Genomic DNA, 17,197 nt, shown 5'->3' on the forward strand with positions numbered 1-17,197 from the left:
ACACACACACACACACACACACACACACACACACACACACACACACACACACACATACACAGAGAGACAGGCAGACACACACACAGCATATGGCAGGTAGTGCTTGCAGTGGTTTATAACTTAAAGAGTTGAAAACTGCACCTGATGGCTGTCTTCTCTGTGACGTCTGGACCATCAGGGAGCTCGCCACCCAAGATCTCCTCCAGTGTCTGTGGGTCGTCAGGGACAACCCCCGACCCACTGCCCTTGTCCTTGATTCCGATCCCTGCAGTGATGGCGTTCCACAAAGCACTCTGGGACTTGGAGCCTAGACAGGGCAGAGAGGGAAGACATTGACATGAGCTGAAGTTCCATGTCACAGCATGGAATTGACAGTTCTGTGCTGGAGTTGATACGATTCCTGACATTCACATTCGGCTTTCATGAATGACTTTTCATCAGTCAAGTTGAAAGATATTTCAGATCCAGCAAATTAAAAAACACACTCTGTTGCTGCCATCTAGTGGTTCAACCATGTCATCAAGACACATCACACAATTGAGGTTCTCCACCTTTTCTCCACCTAAAATGGTTAGTCTTTATATGATGTGTAAATGACACACACAGAACAAGTTGTGTTCTTTTTATGCTGACAGTTTAATTCCACTGTGTCTGAGTTAATATCCTCATCTTCAATGTCTTGCATTTAATGTTGTTTCCAGATATGGCAGGAGGCCAAGCAATAGCTCAGCCATATACATTTTACTTAACTGATGATGTGTTGTCAAATGTTCAGGACAGGCAGTATTAAAAGAGTGCACATAACATCTGCTGTCTGAAGGAGTTGGATTATTTTTTAAGTCATCCATCCACTGGTCATGCTTTACATTGAAATTCCATCTATTCATCTAAAATAATTGTAGCTATTAATTTTAATAGGGCATTAACAACAGCGCTAAGCCTTTATTATAATTAAAGTTAATGGTTTGTTTATGTTTACTAATTAGGGGCATAATGTTGGTTCAGACATTTTTGAAAATGTATTAATGTATTTGACTTGAATATTACATGAACTTCAGCATGTGACATGTTTGTGAAAACAAAAGTTAATATGCTATTTATTTTAATGAATGTCGTACCAAATGCTAATAAATTGTTATAATGTAAAGCCATAACCACTTCTTTGGATGGCTTATTTATGTTAACCATCTATTATTCACACTCAAACATGCCACATCGAGATGCAGTTCTCATGAAGAATAGCAAAGCTTTGTGTCACACAGACAGACAAACAAACAAACAGACAGATGTCGTAATGTACCCATTAATTTGTGTATGTCCCATTTATCCAAACCATCTACTAGATCACAGCCAAACATGCCATATAAACATGCATTTCTCGTTAAAAATAGCAGAGCCGGCTCCGGCCGTGGCGCGACTGGCTGGGGCACCTGCACCGTACGCCGGCGACCCAGTTTCGATTCCCGCCCCGTGGTCCTTTCCGGATCCCACCCCGACTCTCTCTCCCACTCACTTCCTGTCATTCTTCACTGTCCTGTCATTAAAGGCATAAAAAGGCCAAAAGATATACTTATATAACTATATACTAAATATAATATAAAAAATTTAAAAAAATAGCAGAGCCATATGGTGCACATACAAACAGACAGACAGACTTAGTGAAGAGAAATACATAACCATTTATAAAAGTCATAACCACTGATCCGCACGTGTGCTACTCATCCTCATGGTCAAGAAGTGTCTGCTAAATGTAATGTAATGTAATCCAAACTATCTCTTAGTTCACAGCCAAACACGTCACATAAAGATGTACTTCTCGTTACGGGTACAGAGCTTTGTGGCAGACAGATAACCAGGCTGCACTCGGTCAACCAGAAGAGGTCTGGCCTGGATGCGGGCCAACTATGGCCCAGCCGTAGCTGGAGGGTCTACTCACGGGCAAATCGGTCCAGCGGTCGGCTGTTGCCATCGGCGTCCTCATTAGCCACTGTGGAGGACAGAGACCACACAGAGATGAGACGTGCATGGGGGTGGACAGGGACCAATCGAGCTGTATGAGTGTGTCAGCATGCATGTCTATGCATGTCTTTGTGTGTGCGTGTGTGTGTGTGTGTGTGTGTGTGTCCTGTGTATGTATGTGCCAGTGACTTCTAGCAAGATCCCCTGTGTCTTATTATGACCGCCGCGCAGCGAAGCGTATATAGGTTTAGTCAGATTTTTTTTTTTTTTTTTTTTTTCTTTTTGCCCAAATTTCCGTCAATGATTCCCGTGACACTGAAAGACCGGGGTACACGAAACTTGGTGGGCATGTAGCCCCACATGGATAGCATGGAACCATCGTTTTTCGTTTTGATCTGTAGCCCCCCCCCCCGCTGGACTGGACCCCCGAAAGGAGGGTAGGGCAGACACAGTTTTCTGTGAATATCTCGAAAACCGTAGGGTTTAGGAGGACCATTTTTTTTTGTATGTTGATCTCAAGGGGCCATGTCAACCCATTCCATAACCACTCATTTCATGTATAGCGCCACCTAGTTAAACACAAAAAAGGAAAAACGAGGTGTTGTAATTGAAGGTATCTGTGACCTAACATAGTCAAAACTGCACGAAATTGGAAGTGTAGGATCATTATGACACCCTCTGTATGCACGCCAAGTTTTGTGGAATTCCGTTCATGGGGGGCCACACAATAAATTAATTTATGTTACTATACCCCAACTGGCCTGTAGGTGGCCGGAGACAGTTTTCTGTGAATATCTCGAGAACCGTAGGGCCTAGGAGGTCCACCTTTTTTATGTATGTTGGTCTTAAGGGGGCATGTCAACCCATCCCATTACCACTTATTTAATGTATAGCGCCACCTAGTTAGAAATTAAAAAGCAAAAAATTAGGTGTTTTCATCACAATATCTCTGGCTGACAAGGTCAAAACTGCACGAAATTAAAAGTGTAGGATCATTATGACACCCTCCGAATGCATGCCAAGTTTTGTGTACTTTTGTTCATGGGGGGCCTTACAATAAAATAATTTATGTGTACATTTAGTGACATACACCAACAAGGATTCCCGGGACACTGAAAGGCCGGGGTACACAAAACTTGGTGGGCATGTACCCCCACATGGATAGCATGGAACCGTCATTTTTCGTTTTGATCTGTAGCCCCCACGCTGAACTGGACCCCCCGAAAGGAGGGTAGGGCAGACACAGTTCTCTGTGAATATCTTGAGAACTGTAGGGCCTAGGATGACCATTTTTTTCCGTATGTTTGCCTCCAGGGGTCATGTTAACCCATTTCATGTGCACACATGTGCACAAACAGATACACACACACACACACACACATACATTCACAGTAATCATACGTATGACACATACTCACACAGTAGACATATGTACGCTTGCATGCACAGGCACAGGCACATACGCAGGCACACACACAAGCACGCACACACAGACACACACACACACACACACACACACACACACACACATACACACACACACACACCCACACACATAACATAAACATGTACATGCACACATGCACACAATTCAAGAATTTCTCAGAATTATGAACAGGCAAGATGGAGGTGGGGTTGTATAAAATTAATTTTACATGTGAAATCTATGAACTAATCATGTTTTGGTACTTGTTGTCTAGCAGATACCAGTGAGAATTGAGTGTGGATAATGCAATTTAGTGAGACAGAATCATATAGGCCTTTCAGCGTGATTTATTTTTGTGGAAAAAATGTGCTGGACTGGGCGGCGGTCATATTTTGTACCGCTCGGCGGTACATCTAGTTTTCATCTGTTTTATTTCTCTCTTCTTCTTCATCATATATTTCCATCTCTGCTTCCTCTCGTTAAATTCAGCTTGTTTTTCTCATTAGAGTAACTGCCTTTTTACAGTTTTTCATAATTGCTAAAACATTAAACTCCATTCTCTGAACTAAATTCTCAGTTGCCTGAACACATTTCTTGAATTTATCACTGGTTTTGCCATCTCACTGGAGACTGGACATTTTTTTATAAAGTAATTGGAGTTAGTTTTGGAGACTGGAGTTTGGTAACACTTTACTGAAACTCAATATCCATTAAGCCTTCGAAACGCATTCATTGGGTTATAAAGTATTCATAATGCCTTATGTTATTTGACGTAAGTCTATAACCATTAAAATAGTTATGACTGCATTGCACTCATTAAACATTGTTGAATAAGCCCTCACAGCATATTATTTTCCTTTTGATAATTTCATTACAATTCAATAATAGTAGAGAGATCCTAATAGTCAAACTTAAAGTAACAAGCACTGCACATACTAACTAAACAAACAGCTCCTTGCCCAGGTGTAACACTGGCATGTTACAGTCACTAAGTCTGACAGCATGCAGAACCCATCGTCAGACTGAACATCACCCTCCATACACAGGGATGGGAAGGTTACATTTGAAATTCAAATTTAACAAAGAGACCCAATTAAAAACTATTGGGTCTGTCTAGGTCGGGAAAAGATGCCAAGCAACATTAGAAATGTTATATTATGCTTATTAGGTTTTTAGCTTTTTTTTTCTGTAATCAGTTGGTAATCACCAAGATTTGTGCTGTGCTTCAACTAGATAAAATGAGCTAGAGTTCTCTCCTTCCCTAACCTGTGAGCCTAGATGAGGCAGTCTATCAGTGGCATTCTTTCAATTATACAGCAATGATTAGTCCGCCTCTAGCTCCGCCTGCCCCTTGTTGCCTTCATCCTTTTTTCATTTTCAGAAAGTTTCTTCATAACCTTTAGTCTGGCTTTAGAACCTTTTTCTGGCTTTAGAACTAACAGATGACTGCAAGCTATCACTTAAGATGTGTGTGTTCTGTCCCTCTGTCATCTGTGCATGGTTCCGCCCTCCCAATCTTATACTTCTGACCTTGCAAGTAACTAATAGGCGACTAGTGATATTGCTGACTAGACCTGGGAAACCTGGCTCCTTTTAATGATTTGGGTTTCTGTGAGTCACTCACTTAACTGATTTGCGTGTGTGAGTCAGTTGACGCAGTTGAGTCAGTATTGCTCGATGCACAATGAATACATGCTCCCAGACCAAGCACTACCGTTAGCCCAAGTTCTGTACGGATTCACTCATGGCACAAATATTCTAGCTGTAGGAAAATAATAATATACTGGTACACACTATGGAAGAAATGTATATGTTGGCATTTAAAAATGCCAGCTCACACACTTGGTGGTGCTGAGACTGCTCCTCCTGCCTGAAATGATCTGCCCTGGTGCAGCAGTATACTACTGTTATAACTACTAGGCTACTACTAAGTCTACTAGGCTACTACTAGTCTACTATAATATACTAATAGCCTATTTGTAGGACATTGTATGTGTTGCTTGTGTTGTCCGAATGCTTTTTCTCGTGGTCAAGGAAGTTAAGTTTACTCTTGTGAGCGATGGTATGTTTTGGCTGTAGGTGAAATCTCAAGGAAGGTTAACCCACTCGTGTGAGCAGTTCAGTCGGCTATGTTTTGGCTATTCAGGAAATTAACTGGATTCCCTCACAGGCTAGTGTGCTGTTGACTCCAAGATCAAGTCCCCTCGTCTAGTCTTAGGATCCGTCATCTTTCTGACTCACTCAGTCCTTTCAGTTGGCAATTTGACTTGTGGCGGTGGTGGTACGAACAAACTCCTTGGTTGTAATTTATGGAGCTTTTGGCAGCTACTTGCTAGGGGTATTGTATGTTTAATAATTTGTTTGAGAACGTCACAAGAGGTTTGTTCATGACACAATTTATTGTGTCAATTTGTAGCATCGACCTGGTGTGGTAGGACTCAAAAGATTAATGCGTAATGAAGTGCTACATAACACATCTAGTGAGCTGAGTGATTCCTTCAAAATGTGTTAAACTCAAGAGTGCTGAGGACACTCGTGGAGACTCTGATGACCTGCCAGTGGAAATGTCAGTCTGCTGTCACAGCTATCCAAAATATGAATCAATGTGTGAAGATAACTCACAAACACATTTAAGACACAACCATACACCCAGCCAGGTACGACACACACACACACACACACACAGACACACACACACACACACACACACACACACACATACACACACATACAAATGAAATGTAACAAATGCACATTTTAACCACTTTCACTTTGTGCATGAAAAATGTGCTATGTAAATAAACACTCACTTACTTACTTTCAACAAACAAACACACAATGCATACAAACAAACACACACAAAAAATTGATGACACCATCTTTGACTAGGCACCGCTCACTACTCTTAGCGCTGGTCAATAGGGGCTGTTAGTGAGAATGCTGACATGGCCGATGGATGTGCTGCACAGAAGTGGACCAAAGAGCCACAGCGAGGCTGATTGACAACCTGTCCCACAGAATGATGAGCTGCCTGCTGAGCCATCGATTGCTACGCTGGGTAACTATGACAACCAGAAGATGTGGAGATGCCTTAGTGATAAGGGGAATGATGTGTTGCAGATGCATTTTGGAAGAGAGAAACGAGTTTTGGAACTGTGACTGTATCTGACTGTAATGTGGATGCTGATTTTAACAATGAAGCAAAACAAAGGCACTTGATTGTGGGTCTTCTAAAATAGCAGTTTATAGGCTACAATGTGGGAAGTGGTTCTACAATATAGGAAGCAATGCCAAAGATGTAAGATATTGAAAATCATGAGCCAAGACTCAATGACAGACATATTCCTTTTTTGTAAGCTCTTCTTCCTTTGTTAAACACCATTCTCACCATGACATCCCCAATCTCACTGAAGCCAAGGTTTAGGTGTTAGTTTAATGAATCTCATCCTTGAACAGGTCAAGACGACTATGTATGTTAGCAGGAGGAACAAACTGTGAAGTAATTAAGGGTAATTTGGGGTAATTCATTTACAGTGTTGGGAGTAACGAGTTACAAAAGTAATGTAATTATTGTAATATATTGCTTTTTGCTGTAACGCGGTAATGTAAGGCATTACAAAAAACAATTGAGTAATATTTTACTCGGTACAAACTTCAGTAACGCGCATTACAATCATGGGCGGATTATGAACCTTCGTGCCCCTGGGCCCAGATGTATTAAGGGCCCCCCACTAATAGTCGCATATGTGGGAGGGGGGATTTGGGCGTCCTCCACCAGAATTTTTTTAATTTGTTTAATGTGATTTCCTGTATTTTGGTAGCCTGGCTAGCGCCACCACTTCTCAATGAGACGTGGTCTGGGAACCAAACGTTCATTTTCTCGTATTTGAAAAAAATGCCCAGATCTGTTTATTGGGTGCCACGGATGTCTATCAAATGCGTCTGTGCATAGCTCATCATCGTCTTGCTTTCCCCCCTGTTCTTACAATGCATTTTAACCTGAAATTAAGTGGTGTTATGTTTTGATACATATTCGCAAACAACTGCGCAAATAGCAGAACGTATCTCCTGTTACTGGTTGAAGATTAGGCTACTGTGGCTGGCTGCAACTGACTCGATGGACATAAGCCTATACGCTCATTATTTTCAATTTGTCAGAGACAACTAGGATATGAGGAACAGTTAAGTGCACTTTGTGTGTGAAACCGAAAGATCTCTATACCTCGCGAAATAGCACAATTAATTTAATGACACATCTAGAGCGGTGCCACGCTAATTTTTTTGATTCTTGATAAAGCACAAATGCTCTTCATGTCAGCTTCGTGCTGTGAACTTGAATTAAATGAAGGAATAGAAATGTTTCGGTTACAAAAACTTCGTGCACAGAGGAAATAAGCGAACAGCTACATGCAAGGTGTGTGGCACCAGGATAAATTATGCCTATTCCACAACGTCTGATTTCATCAGGCATCTCCAAACGCACCCAGATAGGTCAGTCACTTAGGCCTAGCATATATCGTCACAGGTGACAAGCTAACCATCTCAAAGTGTTGTGCTAATGCTGGGAACAGGCAGGGATGGGCAAAAATGCATCAGAATGTATTTCAAAATAAAATACCTAATACCCTCATTTTTAATGTATCAAAATAAACTACAAAATACAGTAGGCTAACCATATTATGTAGCAAAATAAAATGCTGTATTTTTGTATTTTAGAAAATACTCAAAATACTTTTTTCAAGGAAGTATGGAAGCACTGCAAAAAAGCTTTTTTTTATCCCAAACATTTAGCCTATTAAAACAGTAAAAAAACAATACAATTTGGCCCGTCATACCAAATAGTATACCGTATGCAAGTTCATGTAGTGTGATCAGAAGAATAATTCCAGAATTTACATTTACATTTAGTCATCTAGCTGATGCTTATCCAAAACGACTGACAGAGCTTTCAATTAACCACATTATAATCAATAGGCCAAAATCATAATTGTGTATCTGTGCCGAATTTCGTAATTTAAGTCCAGTGCAGAACTGAATAAGAAAATCATAAGGCTATGTATCTTGAAGTTCCAGTATGTGAGAAACTTGATATACCTTAATATCTCCAACCTCAAGTATGCAGCTAAGAAGGAAATAGAATTGTTATTTAATTAAACAAGGTGAACTTGTCCCCACTGTGGAATGCAGAAAAGGATGCTACAAGGAAGGGAATTCAAACACCTTACCCTCTATTGATGTCATTGTGGTTCATTGAGATATCTGACATTTTCTCTGTTAAAGATTGACATGGAGGCAATAGGACATGGTTGCCTTTGTCGGTGTCCTTATGTGAACTTGCACAGGTAAACTTGCTCATCTTTACTTGCGTATGACTTCACACCAGTGCTTCAGACCAGAGCTGATGCTTCAACAATAGCCGTCACTAAAAAAGCTGTGAGTGTCTTTGAACACAGCTTTTCTCACATTAGCTGATTGCGATAAAAATAAACAATTTTTACCTAATTACCAATTATTCATTACACCTGTGTGTAGTATCTACTTTTTTTTATGTTTTTCACATATAGTATTTTGCTGTATTTTTAAAATACAAAAATACACACCAACAAAGTATTTTGATACAAAATACAGAGCCATTTCCTTCAACCCAATAAAATACAAATGACAAAATACTATTTTGTATTTGAAATACAAATACAAATTACATGTTTCAGAAATACTACCCATCCCTGGGAACAGGCAGATTACATCTTTATAGTTGGCCATATGATGACATACTTAGGTTAATATTGTATTTCACCAGTTAGGGCACCAAAATGGCCAGCAGCGGCACTGTGTAGCCTATCTTGACATGTCTTTAAGTTTTGGGTTACAATATACAGGTAGTGGGCTCTCTGTTGATTTTAATGAGTAGGCCTAAGCCTAAAGTTACAGCATTTCTATCACAATTGACCAGACTTCGACCTTTTGTCTGCTTTTTAACAAAATTCTGGCTATGATTGTTCCTTGTATTGCATCATGAGCCATCACTGCGCCTATTGCATTCTACTGTTGTTTGCCTTAAGCCTAGCTCAGTCATTATGTCATACCACATCGCCCTCCATTAGAAGTGCAATGAGCTGCATTGAGCATAATAAACTGCATTTAGAATTCCAAATCCATATTTCTAGATATTTTGGTAAAAGTAACTTAAAAGTAATACAATAGTAGTGTAATGCCTTACAATTCAGAGGCAGTAATATTATAATGTAACAAATTACTTTGAAATGATTTTGAAGTAACTTGCCCAACACTGTTCATTTAATGGTCAGGGTTTTAATGATTTTTCCTAATGTGGTTAAATCAAGAATATTGATGATTTCACTTTGAGATACCTACCCACTAATAGGCCTACATGTGTTGTGGTTAATTTTGAATCCTTTTTTTACCTTTTTATTTGAATACCTTTTTGTGATATAGTTAGGCCTTTGTGTGTATGTAGTTTTCGATTCTCTCTCCCACACACACTTTTCGTTCTTTTCCTGCAACTTTCTTTTTCTCTCACTCTCTCTGTGCCAGGTCTGTGTGCAGTGTTTCTCTATTTCTCGGAGGTGTGACACGGCTCCCTGTCTGTCCCCTTCACACCTACCCTCCCTCCTGCTCTGCTCTGACTTTCGCTCGCTGATCGTGCGCGGAGGTGAGATGTGTCGATTAGAGCGGGCATGTGTGAGCAGATGGGTGATGGAGCGAGGTAGAGTGGAGCATGGGGTTACTGTCAAACACAGACATCGCCGTTGTTACCATTAATGCTACCGCTAGCTAGATGAGAACAAGCCCCTAATACCTACCGCTCCTGTTACCATGGAGCTACGGTCAACTCGAGGAGGTAAAGGTTGACAGGCAGCCTCCAACGGTACCTTTGTGCTAATTAGATAGATATATATAAGGAGCGCAGCTGTGTGGAACGCCTGTCTAATCTTTGCTGCTGAATTACTTCATGGAAGATCAAACACTAAAGGCAATTCTACAACAAGATAAGGCTGGCTTCTGCTCTGTCAAAACATATCTCATGCAAAATAGTCTAAACTATTGGTGTTCAGGGGCTGACAGTGATTATGACCAGACTTTTATTCACTTCATACTTCATACTTTGAACATAGATGCTCTCTCTCTCAAACACATTCAGAGACGCACGCAAACACTCATACATAAATACACTTACTCTCTCTCTCTCTCTCTCTCTCTCTCTCTCTCTCATGCCATTTCATGGCATATTTTCATTAAGAATTGTCAGTATCAGTAAAGCATTGTTCAAATGTTTCTTAAATGTTAACACAAAGATTTCCCCCAACTCATACCCTCTTGCTCTCTCTCCATCCCTCCCTCCCTCCCTCTCAATCACTTACCAATGGTGAAGCTGAAGCCATCGATGCTGAAAGTAGCACTCCGACCCTTCTTAAACCTCAGCTTCCTGTTGGTGGCTTCTGACATTGCCCAAAACACACACACACACGTGTGCGCACGCCAGACAAGCTCTCCACGTCCTCCCTGCTATCAGAATGTTTGAGCGTGTGTGCGCTGCGCGCGTGGCGTGTGAGTGAGTTAAACTCCCTCTGGCAGTATTCACTGTGTGGGCGTCCATCTCTCGTATTATCTCTCTCTCTCTCTTACTCTCTTTCTATCAGAGCAGTGTACAGTATTCCTGGGTGTGGCGTGCAACTGCTGTCTGTGGGAGCCATAGCCGGTGTATGTGTGTGTGTGTGTGTGTGTGTGTGTGTGTGTACATGTCTGTGTGTATGTTTGTCTGTCTGTGTGTGTGTCTGCATGTCTGTGTGTATGTGTGTGTGTGTGTGTGTGTGTGTGTGTGTGTGTGTGTGTGTGCCAAGGGAAGGGAAGTTGTGCAGAGTGTCATGAGCATGTTATGATGCCTCTTCCATACACATCTCCTGCCACCCCCCACCCCCCCACCCCTCCCTCCTTGGCTGCTTAAGTGTCAGCTCTCTGGTGACCCCCCACCACACACACATACTCCGCATCCTCCTCCTCATCATTCCTGCAAAGACACCGCACTCCCTCCCTCACTCCCTCCCTCGCTGTTGAACACTCTTCACAGCTGCAAAAAAAGGCTCAGAATTCTCACTGTTACTCACACAACACAAACTCACTGTTACTCACACAAACAAACACACAAACAAAATGCCACACACACACACACGCACACACACACACACAATCTCTCTCTCTCTCTCTCTCTCTCTCTCTCTCTCACACATACACACACACACACAGAACAAGATAAGAGAGAGAAAGTAAGAGAGGATGAGAGAGACAGAATTACACACACATCCACTAAATTGGATAAGTATTCACACACAGAGACATACTGTATCTCCCTTATTACCTGTTTTGCGTACTTGAGGTTTTTATATATGTAGTTTATTTTCCTGCCACAATGTGCATTGATGCAGCGGGAGACAGAGGGTACGACTCTGAGGAGCACAGCACCTTTTCTGTCTGTGTGTTTGGACTTGTCAGCAGCAGGGACACAATGTTCTTCTTTGAGCTTGACTGCTCTCCACCCTCCGCTTCTCTCCTCTGCTCTACCCTCATCTTCTCTCCTCATCTTCTCTCCTCATCTTCTCTCCTCATTTTTCTTATCTGTCCTCTGCCCTCTTCTCCTTCGCCTCCCTCCTCTCTTCTGCTGTCCCTTCATCTCCTCCCCCTCTTTTCTTCTGTCCTCTCTATTTGTTCCTCCTAACTGACCTCTCTCCTAACTCCTCTCTTCTCCTCACCTTCCTCTTGTCACATTGAATGACCTCATACATAACTTGTCATACATAAGTCATACATAAACTTGACTTGACTTGACTTGTCCTCTCTCCTCCTCCCTGAGTCCCTGCTCTCCTCCTCTCCTCCAATCTCCCTCTCCTGCACTCTTAATAAGTTACTCAGACCACAGGGACTCACTCCCCTTATTAGAGTTAACGGTTGAGGAGACCATGGCACACACCTCTGGCATTTCAGATGTTCCTTCATCTGCTGCCAAACTCCAATATCATGATGGATTTTTCTGTCGATTTGGGTTTGCATTTATATGGAGAAAATTGGTTTGCTGGGGATAGTCAGATACATTTTGACACAGTCAACATAATCCATTTGTAAGGTTGTTCTTAACAATGCAAGACAAGGATGACTCACAAAATAATATGCTCTCTGTACTGGGTAGAAGGGAAAGAGAAAGACTGTGTTGACAGACAAATTGATTTGTATCAGCCAAATAAGTGCAGAAACTAACAGCCAAACCAAGATGTCCAAAACACTTGAAAGAGTCTTCACTTGAACCATGTGTGGTTACAAAATGTTCTGATAGCTTCGCATACAGTTCTCCAACAAAGGTGATGTGTAAGAAGGCATTCTTTGTCAGGCTACACAGCAGGCAACAGCGCTCAGCTATCAAGGTCTGCTTTTGTGCCTGGTCTGGAGTCGAAGACGTCAGCGTCACTAGGCAACTGCACGAGAGTAATGATGCCGTTTGTATAGAGGGAGAGAAGGAATTAGGACTTCCTGGAAAGGCATCAAGCCTGGGACCACAACTGGCCTGAATCTGGCCCTGATCCGGCCCTGATGTGGACGGGCTGCAGGCAGCTTTAGGGTCACATCTGGGCCAGAAGCAGCTGGCTCTGCTGCTACTGTGTTAGCTCGTGTTGGGCCTGGTGGAGACTTAGAGGAGGATGGCAGGTAGCTTCTGCACGACTCTCGACGTCTCAATGTCTCTCCTGCATGCTGCTGCAACAGATGGGGCTTTGCAGCTGACAGTGAGAGACGGTTCTCTATGAGCAGCCACATGTGTGAACCACTAGAGGACTGGGCTGAGACTGCTCACACTGAAGGCGTCCCTACATGTTTTAACTGAACTGGGATTACTAATCATACAGTCATCTGAAGTCCCAGCTAAGAGAGATCAGGAGGCACCATGGAAAGCCATTTTCTCAAGAAATAAAACAACAGCATTTGCCATTTTTGTATGTGCTTTTAAAAGTCACATAATGCCTGTGCCTGGTAGTTCATGAATTGATAAATCATAAGGAATATAAAATAAAGGCAAACATGATATAATAGTGTGTTAATTAATTGAAGGTGACCATTGAGCCTCATTCACCTTCAGAGGCTGTGCTAAGCTCAGTTCTACAGTTAGGACAAAGACTGTGATATCAACATAAACAACCATTACACCCACTGGTATCTTTCTTGAAGAGGACTTGTCTAAATAACGCTCCAAATCTAGGGAAAAACTGCCATGGTTGTTTAAAAAAAGGTTTTTGAACTCTCTCTCTCTCTCTCTTACTGTTAAAGGAAAAATATTATTAAACTTTATTGTCACATCAGTCACTATCTTTCCTGTCAGTGTACTGTAAGTGTGTGTGTGTGTGTGTGTGTGTGTGTGTGTGGTGGAACGGAACCTTAGAATAAAGACATTCTAACATAATCTTTATTCAACTGTATTTATCCCAAAATCTTTGTTTTGTTTCAGTTTTGGAAAAACAATTTTCTATTCCTATTCATTCTATTTCTATCCTCTCTCTCACTCTCTCCCACTATCTCTCTATTCACACAACAGCCTCCTCAATTAACCCGTCCTTCATTACCACCTCAACTAACCCTTACTGCATATCAGGTGCAGCTGGAGAAGTAAGAGGAGAGGAAAAAGACAGATAGGAAAAACAGTCTCATCTCTGACAGGGGAAGTGGATTGCCACAGCAACCGTGCAGACACACACACATGCGTAATGATGAGCGAGCGGCCGGGGACGGTTCTATTCCCCACCTACAGCCTTATTAGTGGGACATTTAAGGTAATGTCGGCTTTCCATGTTCTCCTGTGGGGAAATGTTTTGACATTCAGGGAGAACTGAGATGGATACACAAACATAGAGAGAGACAGAGAGAGAGAGATATAGAGAGACGGAGAGAAAGAGACAGAGAGACCAGACCAAAGGAGTCCAACAAGGTTACTGCCTTATTCCAACTTTATTTAATCTTTATATAAATGATTTGGCCACCAACATCGAAAAAAACTTCTTCCCCAGGGCTTAACCTCCTGGCTAAGTAAACTCAATGTGTATAAATGAATAAAATCTGATTACAAATTGGCACCATATTTAACTCAAATTCAAAATTATAGAAAGCTATTGACGAGGTACAGGCTCAGCGACCATAGCCTCGCCATACAAAAGTGGCCATAGGCCCGTACAGGTAAACCTGGCAAGGCTAAAGATACAAGATTATAAGGGAAGAATATTTTGCCCCAAATTTCATACAACAAATAATGAATGAAAAAAATCAAACAAAAACTATCATTCCTCCTAGGGGAAGTAGACAATTGTGTCCACCTAGCTGCTTGATCCCAGTGTGAAGGACCCCAGAGATGGGTGAAGCACGTGTGTGGGGCACCCTGGGATGGGGGAAGTACAGCTGGTGGTTGCGCGAGGGACGCCAGTGTGCCTGAGGTGCATGGGCAAGCTTCCCGAAGGGGAGGGCAGTGTGACGGAGTACCGTCACTACAGTTGAGTATGCGCTCTGACTGCCATACCAACGGGCCTGGCTCTTTGGCGTTGTGGTCAAGCTGCAGGATTATGGCATTTTCCATTTGACTTGTAAATCTCGTATGCTCACCCGTACAACATGTACGAATGAATTGCTAGCGCGAACGCTGGGGTTTGTAGTATTTTTGGGAAGAACATGGATGCCACCAGGGCAGCAGTCTCGTTGGACAAGTGCTGGACATTTGTCTAGAACACGAGAACACGTCCCTCATTCTCCCTTGTTGGGTATGGTCAATGTGAAATAATAATAAAACCTTATTTTAGTAACTCAATTTCGCTTATTTCAATTTCAACAAGTGCTGTCGCGTTTCTCTCAAGCCACGAGGGGCATTAGCAGGAGGCTAATCATTGTTATTGTTTTGTGCTACATGTAGTCTCTAGCTAACCGGCTGGAAAACAAATCGTTACATTGTATTGCACGCACAGCAAGACCGTGCAATGCATGAATTGGTGACCGGATTGAAGCAATGTAATCTAGTGTGTAAGAGCATTGCATCGACATTAAAATGACCAACACAGTACAAATGCAAAGAAAATACATGTCATCTCATCTCAACTATGGGCTCAGCCATGTTTGTCGTAAGGTCGTACGGCGGATTTACGAGACAAATAGAAAGGGTCATTAGTTCCCCCGGAGACCCAGGTTCAAGACCGGGGTCACTGCTCTCTCCCTACAATCATTATTTGTATTATTGGGGGCCAAGCAGCGAAGCTGCGAAGCCCCATTGTGTTTCTATGTTTTATTATTATAATTATTATTATTATGCATCTTCTATCTGCCATTGGAATCTATGGCAGCCCATAGAACCGTTTGGTGAAAAGTTTGGCACACTGATTGGGGACAGTCCCATGATTAATTTCACCAAGTGCGTTAATGCACGTAACTTTTGACCCGTTGACCTGATTGTCAAAAATGAGGTATCGTTGGAATCGACACCAAACTTGACATACTTGATCTTCAGACTAAGCCTCACAAAAGTTATCCCATTGCATATTCATTTTTCAAAAGCTTTGAAAGCGTCACAGCCAATCAAAATTGAAGGCGAAGCCGCCAAACAGGAAGTGAGCTCATATCTCAGCAACACTTTCATATATCATAACCAAACTTAGCACATAGACTCATAACCCCATTAGGAGAATGCACAAACATTTTTGTGACCTTTGATCTCTAGGAGCCACTGCAATTAGCAAAACTGCATTTTGGCCTGTAGTTGTTGACATGTTTGGAATTAAAACTTTCTAGTGGTGTTTGGTAATACTGTGGGAGTTCTTTAGGCCGACACAGGCAAACTTGTGACATCAACATAATTGATTCGGCCGCCATATTGGATTTAATCAAAAACACTAAAAAGTTTTCACAGGTCACAAATTTCATCTGATCTTTACCAAAATTGGCACAGGCCATCTTCAGACCATGCCTTATAAGTGCAAATATTTCTGGAATAACTGAGAAAAGCATTCGCCCGCAACAGCCAATCGAAATTGGTGGCAAAGAGTGAGAGAGAGTGAGAGAGAGTAGGTGAGAGAGAGAGAGAGAGAGAGTGAGATAGTGAAAAAATTAATAGCCTAAATCATGCTTTGTGGAATCCTGAATGGATGTTCATCTCAATGTTCATCTTAGTATCTGGCTAAAGTGCTCCTATCAATGATAAGTCACACACGACAATCCAATTCCTATATAGTGTTTTTATTCCTCCTGCCCCCCCCCCCCCACACACCTCCCCCACCCCACCGCCCATCCTCTTTTCTTTCCATCCCAAGACGCTGTGGAAACTCAATCAGGCACTCAGTCAAGTGTTCCTCTATTTATCACTGAAGTGTCAATTTCCTGCTATTTATGTGACCCTTTGGGCACAGGGAACACCTCCTCAGGGAGCTGCCATCATGTCATTCACCTCACTTACTCTTCTCCTCTCCTATGAAATCCTCTCACCTCCTCTCCTTTCTTCAGCTCTCCTTCCCTACCCTTAACCTTTTCTCCTCTTCTCTCCTCCTCCTGCTCATATTTCTCTATTGTTCTCCTGTCCTCCTCTGTCCCTTCTTCTCTTCGCTTTTTTCTCCCTTACTCTCTTCCCTTACTCACACAGATATCCACCCCAGTGGTAATTATCCATGTTGTGCAATAGGGCTTTTTATAACCTCTCCAGTGGGCAGTAGTTGCTCAGCAATGTGTGACAGAGAGAGAGAGAGAGACAGAGAGAGAGAGAGACCTTCAGTCCACTTCTGCCAGGAC

General features: G+C 42.1%; 1 protein-coding gene across 1 annotated transcript in view; it reads right to left on the reverse strand.

Moving 5' to 3' along the window:
- The window catches only part of LOC121709413 (vimentin-like), a 117,865-nt gene that overhangs the window by 88,922 nt on the left and 11,746 nt on the right, over nucleotides 1-17,197 (reverse strand). The window contains exons 7-9 of the mRNA XM_042092746.1: nucleotides 10,768-10,778; nucleotides 1,937-1,987; nucleotides 142-307 (exon numbers count right to left, since the gene is read on the reverse strand). Of these exons, the coding sequence (XP_041948680.1) occupies nucleotides 142-307; nucleotides 1,937-1,987; nucleotides 10,768-10,778 (228 nt within the window). The remainder of the gene's footprint in view (nucleotides 1-141; nucleotides 308-1,936; nucleotides 1,988-10,767; nucleotides 10,779-17,197) is intronic.

The sequence above is a fragment of the Alosa sapidissima genome, chromosome 1 (genome assembly GCF_018492685.1).
Source record: "Alosa sapidissima isolate fAloSap1 chromosome 1, fAloSap1.pri, whole genome shotgun sequence".
Lineage (NCBI taxonomy): Eukaryota > Metazoa > Chordata > Actinopteri > Clupeiformes > Clupeidae > Alosa > Alosa sapidissima.